This window comes from Panthera leo, chromosome E1, assembly GCF_018350215.1.
Source record: "Panthera leo isolate Ple1 chromosome E1, P.leo_Ple1_pat1.1, whole genome shotgun sequence".
Taxonomy (NCBI): domain Eukaryota; kingdom Metazoa; phylum Chordata; class Mammalia; order Carnivora; family Felidae; genus Panthera; species Panthera leo.
This window is the reverse complement of record NC_056692.1, coordinates 28,375,366-28,386,196: the sequence shown is the minus strand read 5'-3', so window position 1 is coordinate 28,386,196 and position 10,831 is coordinate 28,375,366. Positions and strand designations below refer to the sequence as shown.

Genomic DNA, 10,831 nt, shown 5'->3' with positions numbered 1-10,831 from the left:
TTTTAGACATCTCGAATCTGGAAGAGCTTCTTGAATTTGGTTATCTTGGCACTTTCAAAGATTACAGGCCAGTGATTCTGTAGAATGTCCTTTAATTTGGATTTGGCTGATATTTCGGGTGATTAGCTTCAGGTGATGCATTTTGGTCACTCTTTCAAGGACATCCCAGAAGCCATGCTGTGTGTTCTTATTGCATGTTATGAGGTGCGATTGATGTTGCTTTGTCTCATTACTAATGCCCTATCACTTCGATTACTTGACTGAGGAGGTGTTTGTTAGGATTCTCATCTTTGTTATCATTTTCTCTTGAAAAATAGTAAATATTTTGTGAGGAGGTACTTTGAGACTATGTCAATATCTGGTTCTTTATCAAACTTGCAGTTTATTCTTTTGTTTATTTCTATCTGTGTGGACTTGTATTTTCCTTTTTTTTAATCAATTGAGTTATAATCTGTTACTAATTTGTCCCAGAGTTGGCCAGTTGGAGTCTCTTCAAGGTGCTTTTTCAAGCACATCCTTACTTTCTGGCACAGTGTCATGCACATGCTTATCTTATATTTTCCTGTTCTGGCTCTGGAATCAAGTATTTCTCTAAACAGTCCTGCCAAAAGCAATTTTGGTGAAGAATGGTGTTTACGGGTCACTATCTGGGTGCTGGGAGTGCTCACTGATTTAGCCAGGGTCATGAAGATTTACTCTAGTTTTCTAAGAGCTTTATAACTTTAGCTCTTATATTTAGGTCTTTTTTGATTTTTTTTAAGTTTATTCATTTATTTTTGAGAGAGAGGGAGCATGAGCATGAGCCAGAAAGGGGCAGAGAGAGAGGGAGAGAGAGAATCCCAAGCAGTCTCCACACTGTCAGCAGGGAGCTGATGCAGGGCTTGAACTCATGAACTGTGAGATTATGACCTGAGCTGAATCAAGAGTCAGACGCTTAACCTACTGAGCCACCCAGGCGCCCCTCGAGTTAATTTTTGTATATGGTATAAGGTAGCAATCCAACTTTATTCTTTTTTGTGTGGATATCCACTTGTCCTCATGCCATTCATTGAAGAGACTATTTTCCCCCATTGAAGAGTTCTTTGAAAATCAATTGACTGTAAAATAAATAAATAAATAAATAAATAAAAATAAAAAATAAATCAATTGACTATAAATGTATGAATTTATTCCTGGACTCTCAATTCTATTCTTTGGTATATACATCTTTTCAATGTTTCTTTGGAGGGATGAGTCCTGGGAGTTCCCCACTCTGCCATCACTCTATCCTTAATTTATTAATTTATTTAATTTATCTCCCTCTATACAACCCACTGCCCATACCAGATCCATTTCCTTACTGCACTTGGGCTTTGGTATCACACTGCAGGCCAGCCCCCCAACTCAGTCAGTTTCTTACACTACTCATGCTCCAAAAATCTCACCTCATAATGTCCCCCATGTGGACATCCTCCTCGCCCTGCTTGGTCTCCAAGTCCTGGTGTCAGACTGAACCCCTGCATGAACACGCACCTCATCCCTTTGAAGCTTTGATTCCTTGCACTGAGTGATGTTCTCCTCACCTTGCTTTAACACCCACAATGAGCAGGTCCCAGGAGGGGACACCCAGGCTCTGACAGCCCATACTGGGTCACATCCTATGGACACCCCATTCGAAATATGTTTTCATTCTACATTCAGAAGGGATTTTCTCAACTCTATTTTCAAATTCTGCTATTACAGTTTTCATTCCTGTCAACACATTTTAATTTCCAAGAACTCTTCTTTGTTCTGTGACTTTTGTCCATGCCATCCTGTTCTTATGTTATGGCTACTCTACCTTCTTGCTTCTCTCAAAGGATGCTAATTATATAAACTGGAGATTAAAAAAAGTTTTCTTCTGCTTCCCAGGCCATTTATTTTTTCTTCTCATTTATTTTTCCATTTATTTTGCGTTTGCCCTTTCTGTTGGTGGTCTTCCTTAAACTCCTGGTGATCTTCGATTATCTGCATTTAAGAGTAAGGCAATACAATGCTAATTGGTACCTCTATGTATAGTGTAGATTTCACTTCAGGGGTTCAGGTAGAACCCCTGAAGAACCCCCAAGTGACAACACATAAAGGTCTATTTTTCCAGAGCTTTTTCTCCAAAGGAAAAAAAATCTTGATTTTCTGTCTTTGGCTTAGATGCGAGAATTTTGCACTGGGGTGATGAGCCTCAGTACCTCTTAGTATAGAAAGATTCCTACCTGACATCCCTCTCTCAAGTACATTACTCACATCTGAGTTTGTGACCTCTGCTATTACGAATTTTCTTGTGTAAGAGAGACTTTGCATCATTGTCAAGATCCTTTTGCCTCTGGCCCATTATGTTCATTCCTGTTCCTAGGTGCTTTATATGAATATAACATTGCTCTTGGGTGCCTACCCAACAGTCATCCCCAGCCACTTCTCCCTTGGTTGTCCCTCTCATAGGTGTTCACTTTGCCAGAACACTTTAAAGCTAGGATCACATGTTCATGTGATCCAGGAATGACAAATACTACAAAAAGTGTGTTTTCCAGAGAGCTTTTGGGAAAGATTTTTCCTCCATGATTAAAGGCCAGAGATGTAGGAGGAAAAATAAACTGTCCCACACCCCTTTGCTTCCCTCTAGCCTTTGAATGAGAGTGTGTGAGGACACACATGATTATTGAAGCCATGGAGTCCATCTTGGCTCATGAGGGAAAGGCCAAGAGCATCACAGAGTCACTCAGGTGGTGTCTTGATATCATTGGGCCATGGCCCCACCTGGCTCATTGGCTTTGACTCCCTGATTTTTCTGAATCACCTTTTTCTCTCCTCCTTTTCTTTTGTTTTTGTTTTTTTTAATTTTTTTAATTAAAAAAAATTTTTAATGTTTATTTATGTTTGAGGGAGAGACAGAGTGCAGTGGGAGAGGGTCAGAGAAAGAGGGAGACACAGAATCCAAAGCAGGCTCCAGGCTCTGAGCTGTCAGCACAGAGACCAATGCGGGGCTTGAACTCACCAACCACAAGATCATGAGATGAGCCAAAGTCACCCAGATGCCCCCTCCTCCTTCTTTTCATATCTCCCATCTCCTTTCCTTTATCCTCTCTTCCCTTCACTCTCCTCACATCTTTAAGTGTTTTGAAGCTGGGATGGGATGAGTCGAGGACACAGGCAAAGTTACAGGCCCTTACTGCCCTGGTTAAGTCTTTGCTGAAACAAGATGGGGTGTGAAGAAATGGAGGAACAGCTCCCCCATGTCTGTTCCATCCACCCTCTCATCTCCTTCCCCCTGTGGCTGTGGAGGCCTTCATCTGTAGGTCACTCTCCTGCATCATGCTCTCCACTGGCTTCTCATGTCCTGTTAGATAAATCTAAATTCATTAACCTGGTTCTTCCAAGCTCTCCAGAGTCTGATCCCTGCCTCCTCTCCTCCCTCATCCCCCACCACTTGCCCTGTGCTCTGGCCTTGCTGAGGTGCTCGGGGTTCCTGGAGTAGATGCTGTGCCATTTCATCCCTGGGCCTCTGTTCTTCCTGCCAGAAACACACTTCTGCCTACATGCATGAACCGTCCCTTTGTTCAAATGTCCCCTCCTCTGGGAAGCTTTCCCTTCTCTCCCAGGCATGGCTAGGTGCTCAGTCCTTTAACCTTTGAGTCCTTCCTTGATAGAGCTGTTTCCTCCTTGATGTGAGTGCATTTATGTGTTTCTGAGCCTGTTTTCCCCACTTGACTGTGAGTTCGTTGAAAGCAAACTGTATGCCTTATATTTGTGTCCCCAGCACTGGGCAGAGAGGTGGACCCAGACATGCTCTCTGTGCTCTCCTGCTCTTCAAGGATAACTTCCACTTGTGCTAACAAACATTTACCGAATTTTCAAAATAGGCCAGCTACAAAACTCCAAAGCAATAAGCCACAGTGTAATCAATTTTAAAACAGATAAATCATCCATAATCTCACACGGAGGAATCAACTTTGGGGTTGACATGTGGTTTAGGAGACATTTTACAGACATTTATGTGCCTTGAGAGGAGAAATATATAAACTAGAACATACATGGGCTTTCTCACTGAGAGGTAAATCAGAATCATAAGGATTTAATCTAGGTAATTTAATTAGTTACTGTGAATTATCTTATAGTTAGTGACATCTGATAGTTAGTGAGATTGATAAAGGCTATTCCCTTTTCCAGCATTAACACAGGCTATTTTTATAAGCAGCTGGATTTTAAAATGGAGTATAGCTCTAAATTTTGGGAAGAAATAGCTTTTTAAGTTTATAGCTCTTGTATGTTGGAAGAAACCAAAGCTTTGCATAGTGTTTCTATATGCTAGAGGGACTTCATTTTATTAAGTATAAATATTTGTACTGAAAGAACTCAGACCAACTTGGAAACTTCATGTGGAACAGAGAGATTCTATCTAAGAAATCAAAGTTTCCATAGTGCACCAAATTTAGGAAGCCAGGCAATTCCAATTCTGACCAGTTCGTCATAATAAGAAAATATATGCACTTCCTGTACTAGTCCTTGTATGAAAGGAAAGATCTTACTGAGTAATAAAGAGTACTAGAATTTTATAGAAGGCCCAATAGAATTGGATATGGATGGGGAATCAACTTTGTGGTCTGGTTGGCAAAAAGAACCCCACAAAGTTTACAGGGTTTCAGTTTCCAAGGTGGTATACAAACATTTTTCCACCTATGAATTGCCCAAGTTAAGATCAATTAAAATTATTTTTAAGATAAATATCAAATAAATTTTTTTTTAATATATCAAACTGGTCGTGTTGGTGATGCTGTGAGGGAGAACTGTCCATGTGCTGACAAACCTGAGGTAAGTCGTTCTCAGACTGCGGCCCCAGAGAAGCAGCATCAGAATCATCTGAAAGCTTGTCAGAAATGCCAGTTCTCAGGCGCCCACAAGACCTACTCAATCAGACACTCTGTGCGGGCTGAGTTTCAGTGCACCCTGCAGGTGATTCTAATGCATGCTCGAGTGTGTGAACCACTGCTCTATGAAATGGGTCCTTCCAAAAGTCTCAGACATGTTAATTCTTTTGCAGAGACTCTGTCCTCCTAATTCTATATTTCATGAATCTCTACAATTTTCAATGTCTTTGGTAGGGTTTTTGTTTTTGTTTTTGTTTTGCCCTCAAGGCAGACCTCTCAACTAGTGTTTTTGAGAGACTTAGCAACTTTTTAACAACTCCCATTGCTCCCTTGTCCCCAGTGGGAATCATTCCAGCTCTACTTCCTGAGCCCAATAGTTTCTCCCTGAGATTATGCCCTCTTCCCCAGGGTCACACCCATGAGTGTGCATGGGGGTATGGGCTGGCACCAGGAAGCTGCAAAGGGACATGGAAAGAACCCCCCCAGAAAGATGTAAAACCTGAACTCTCTTCTCCCATTCTGGGCTGAGGAAAGGTGAGAGACTGAGGGTTTCCTCACCTACCAATAGGTCAGCAGTAGTTGGGTTCTTGAAAACACCTGCTAGAGGGTGGGCAGAATAAACAGGTGACATAGACTTGAAGGTAGCTAAGTCTAAAGCGTTAGGAGAGCCTCAGGAAGTAATTCAGGGGGAATGTGCTGTTAAAACAGTGGCTTCGGGTTGCATGTAAAACCTAGTCAATTTAGCAACTGGGCGTAGAGGGGGCCTTAGGAGGTACAGGCAGGGGATAAGTAAAATCACTCAAAACTTCTCCACATAATCAGTTGCCTACTTGAGACATTAATTTGACAACATTTATTGAGCATGTGCCATATCAGAGTTGTTGTTCCAAGTTCTAGGGTTACTGAGATATTGAAATTATAATATACTTGGTTGACAGAAGATGGAACAAATGAGTGATGATAAACCTATGACCGAGGTATTTTAAAAAATATTATAAGAAGCTGAGAAATAGTAGTTCTGCAGGAGAGAGTTGGTGAAATAAGTGGCAGAGAAGGTGATGTCTGAGTGGGTAGTTTCTAAGGCTGAGAAGGTGGGAAACAAGATTCTAGGAAACAAACATGGAAATAAGCAAATACGTGGCATGTTTGAGAAACTACAATCCATTAGAGACAGTGGTTCATCAGATGCAGAGATACTGATTAGGAAGGCAGAAGGAGGCTTCATTTCGACAGCTCGTATGACATGCTGAGTGGATGGTGTGTGTGCATATGCAGGTATGTATTTCCCCTCTGACATGATCTACAAAAAGTATTCAATGTGGCTCCTAAGGAATGCTAGTGAGCGGTACTGTGCGGAAGGTGGACTTGAGGGAAAGCAAATGGGCGTGAGCAATTCAAAGAGAAAGCTCTCTAATAGATACTGGATTGCACAGGCAGGTGAGAGAGGATGGGAGACTGAGGCCCCCCTAACCCTGTTTCCGTTGACCTTTCCACCTCCATCACCTTCTCCAGCTTTGGCCCCGTTCCCTCCCCGGCCCACTGCCTTCCTATTTCCCCTTCCTTCACCTGCTCTGTTCCTCCCCTTGCCCTTCCTCTTCATCTACCCTTAATTCTTCATCGATTTCCATTTCTTTTCCTGTAATATTTTCCTTTCTCCTCTACCTCTGGATTCAGTACCCTCTTCTGAAATTGCTGTCCTTTCAGAAGAGCGGAGTCTTCTTCAAACAATATATCCGTCACCTATTACTTGATGTCATGAAAGTCCCTTATCCCTCTGCCTCTTGTGTCCACATATGTTCTGGGGAGCCTCACCAAGTAAGGGAACACCTATGCTAGGGGGTGGGGGAGACCAGATATCCCAGGTGTTCAATCATGTCTCCATGGGCTCTTCCATGGGCTCCTCTGCACAAACCTGCATACCCTACTCACCCACCCAGCAGGCAACATCTGGCACTTATTAAGTACCGACTGTGAGCGTGGATGGGGACTGAGGGACACAAATATATTGTGAAATTGAGACCATCTGTCTGTAAGATGACATGGTTGAATTGTGGAGGAAAAACAGACAATATAAAAAGTTCATTAACATGATGATGTGGTCAATATTGTGTGAAAAGTGACTAAAGAAAAATGTCTTTGGGAAGAAGGAAGGGTGTCTTTAGAGGAGGAGGCTACACAGAGAGTGATTACCATTTATTTCCAGGCACTATTCTAGAAACTTTGTATGTATCATTCTACTTCAGCCATCTGAAGAGGCCATAAAGTATTTTTATTCCTAACTTTCAGATAATCAGATAGACCCAGAGAGATTAAGTAAACTTAATCAAAGTCAAATCTTAAGGAAATGGAAAACTTGATATTTGACTGATATTCTGTTGGACTCCAACTGTCTCCCTACCACTGTCTTTGAAAGGCAGGTTGATATGTCTCTGGATGGCGTTAAGATATCTTATGAATGTATATTATAGCACCAACCTGTAAACTCTCTAGAGATAAGCCCATTTCATCAGCACCTAGTGATATGGGCTACACATACGATGCCCATCATATAGACCTGGACAACTCAGTTCTGAGCTCCAGAGCACTAAATAGACAAGTGGTAACTTCATGCATCCTGTGGTTCCTGTGGTTCCTGTGGTTCCTTTTCTTTAGGTGTATGGAGAAAATTGCCATGGAACAAGGGAACCTCACGTGGGTATCAGAATTTGTCTTCCTGGGACTCTCACAGACTCGAGAGCTCCAGCTTTTCCTGTTTCTGGTATTCCTGATTGTCTACACCACCACTGTCGTGGGAAACCTCCTCATCATGGTCACGGTGACCTCAGACACACGGCTCCACACACCCATGTACTTTCTGCTCCGAAATCTGGCTGTCTTAGACCTCTGTTTCTCCTCTGTCACTGCCCCAAAGATGCTGGTGGACTTCCTCTCTGAGAAGAAGACCATCTCCTACCAGGGCTGCATGGCCCAGATCTTCTTCTTCCACTTTCTGGGAGGCGCCATGGTCTTCTTCCTCTCAGTCATGGCCTATGACCGCCTTGTTGCCATCTCCCGACCCCTCCACTATGTGACCATCATGAACACACAGCTCTGTGTGGGACTTGTGGTGGCTAGCTGGATAGGAGGATTCGTCCATTCCATTGCCCAACTGGCTCTGATGCTCCCATTGCCCTTCTGTGGCCCCAACATCCTGGATAACTTCTACTGTGATGTCCCACAAGTGCTGAGACTTGCCTGCACTGACACCACCCTCCTGGAGTTCCTCATGATCTCCAACAGTGGGCTGCTGGATGTCATCTGGTTCTTTCTCCTCCTGACCTCCTACTCAGTCATCCTGGTGATGCTGAGGTCCCACTCTGGGCAGGCGAGGAGGAAGGCAGCTTCCACTTGCACCACCCACATTGTCGTGGTGTCTATGGTTTTCATTCCAAGCATTTACCTCTATGCCCGGCCCTTCACCCCCTTCTCCATGGACAAGGCTGTGTCCATCAGCCACACGGTCATGACCCCCATGCTCAACCCCATGATCTACACCCTGAGGAACCAGGAGGTGCAGGCAGCAGTGAAGAGACTAGGGAGGCGCCGGCTGGTTTGTAAAAAGGAGTGACAATGAGTGGGTCACTTCTCTCTGGCTTTGTTTTCCATTTGTAAAATGGAGGGAAAGCTACTGTGTCTGCTGGCTGTCTTCATAGCTTGTGCATATGTTGTGGAGGTCATCATAGAAGTGAGTGAGTTTTGAAACTAAGCAACTGACTCAGATTTTTGGGAAAAAGGGAAAAGTCCCCTTTGGTGGCTAAGGTTTGTGCCAGGTTTCTAAAACCCCTGCTCATTGAGAAGTGTTCTCATGACTCTGGAAAGCTACACCCTTCTTTCCCCCTTCTTGGGGGATCGTTTCCTCTTGTGATGAGGGCATTTCCCCCAGCGAAGGCACTTCTAGTTTATGTGTTTTGACTTCTCTTCCCAGCACCCCTCTTGACCTGTGTCCAGAGTGTTAGAGAAAGCACAGACCTTGAAGACATAGCCTTAGCTTGGGAGCCCTTGACCCATATGTTACCAGACTGCTGACCTTGGATAAGCTACCTGGCCTCTCTTGAACTCATGGATTCCTCCTCACCAAACTGGCATAAAGCAATATCTGTCCCAATAATCTCAAAGATTTGTTATAAGATCCAAAACGTGTATAAGAATATTTTATCAACCTTACATAGAACCTATGTGAGGGTTATTGTCATTGTTATGATTATTCCTGACATATATTTTTTCATGGGTTGAGTGATGTTTTGGAAGTGTTTGGTGGCGATTCCTCAGTGTGGTGAGGGAGGCATGGAGAGGGTGGGAGCTGAATTCCAGAGGGCCATGCAACATGCTCACGAGTGAGTATAAATACAGGGGTGTGTCTGACGACTCTGACTACCATCAGAGCCTGCCATCTACCCACTAAACCCCATTTTCAGACTCAACACTTCTTGCAAACAGGAATGGGAAGATCCATTCATTTGTTCATTCATTCATTTTTGTAAAGATACATTTGGGGCCTGCTGCAGTACTTTATGCATAGACAGTGCTCTGTAACAGTTTGCTGGCTCTCTGTTTCTCTTTATCCCCATCCCTTTTTCCTTCTCTACCTCCCTGCATTGATTTCTGCCAGTTCAGTCTTTACATCCATCTGGGCTTTCCCTCCATCCCCAGTTCACTGGTGTTCCTTGCTTCCTCTCTTCCTAAACCTCATTGCCATGCACCCATCATATCTTTCCTTCACTATCACACTGGGGCTTTGGGATCAGGTTGTTAGACAGAGTTAAAGAGAAGAAATAGGTTATGGTTAGAGTTGCAAGGGGTTGCAACCCCGACAACTTTCAATAAAAAGAGGAGGTTTAAAGTTCTCTCTGAAGTTGCATATTGTGGGTATAAGAAGCTGTCAGGACTGACACAGCTGGTCTCTCCTCTTTTCCCTCCCTCCCTCCTAATGCGGTCACCTTATATATGGCTCAGATGGGAGCCTCAGCCTGAAAACCTGACTTTCCCATTCTGCTTTCTGCAATCAACTAGCTCAGTGTCTCAGGTTCCAATTCCAAAACCCTATGAAAATAATCTGATTGGCTGAGGTTGGGCCACATGTCCCATATGGCTGAGGGGATGTGAATATCATGTGACAGAAGCATGACCATCAAGGTCCATCCCTTCAGCGAGAATTGTGGGTGAAGTTTGTTCCCAGAGAAAGAGCATGTGGGTAGACAGACTCCCCCATAGATATATCTGCCATGAAAGGCACAAGGAGGATACCCTTTAAATGACACCATCCAAGGAACTTGTAATTAGTTATGTCTAGACATTCATGTGTTTATTCATCCATTAAATAAGTATTCATTGAGTGCTTTCCAATTTAGTTTTTCTGTTCTACTTGTCCTTTTTACCCCAGGTTCTTAGGGAAACTGTCTTTGTCTTGGCTGAACTGAGGGGAGAGAGGGCAGCGTCCTGGGGAAGCAGGACATTCTCAGAGGACACATGTGGCAGCAGCAGTGGCTGATCCAGGAGAAGCCATCAGCAGTCGCTGGGGGAGCTGGGATGCAGAGAGAACTGAAAGCAGGAGAGGAAGCAGCTGAGGCACCAAAGACTATGATGCCTGCCTGGACAGCCATGTACAGGCATATCTCCTGCATCTCATGGATGCAGGGAAATACCAAGGAAAGGGCAGAGGGTGCCTGTGCAGGCCATAGAGGGATCTTTTTCTGTGGAGAATTTAAAACAATAATAAAACTGACTAAAGGTGCTTCAAAAAGTACCATGCCTGGGCAACTCTAGACAATGTTGGAGCTAAAATTCTCCCTGCCAAGTGGGTTATTCCCACCACCCTGCCTTTCATAAACCTGGTGTGTGTGTGTGTGTGTGTGTGTGTGTGTGTGTGTGTGTGTGATATACAGGCAGGACCCTGGGAAAGTGGGAGACATAATTAG

At 43.8% G+C, this 10,831-nt stretch overlaps 1 protein-coding gene across 1 annotated transcript; it reads left to right on the top strand.

The window, feature by feature from the left end:
* The first annotated feature begins 7,548 nt into the window (after nt 1-7,548).
* Nucleotides 7,549-8,994, top strand: LOC122206538 (olfactory receptor 4D2). Its single transcript, XM_042915840.1, has one exon. The coding sequence runs from the start codon at nt 7,549-7,551 to the stop codon at nt 8,482-8,484; it is 936 nt and encodes a 311-aa protein (XP_042771774.1). The 3' UTR covers nt 8,485-8,994.
* The last annotated feature ends 1,837 nt before the right edge of the window (nt 8,995-10,831 follow it).

What these genes read in the sequence shown, in the direction of transcription:
- LOC122206538 (XM_042915840.1), top strand. Translation starts at nt 7,549, where the DNA reads ATGGAACAAGGGAACCTCACGTGGGTATCAGAATTTGTCTTCCTGGGA.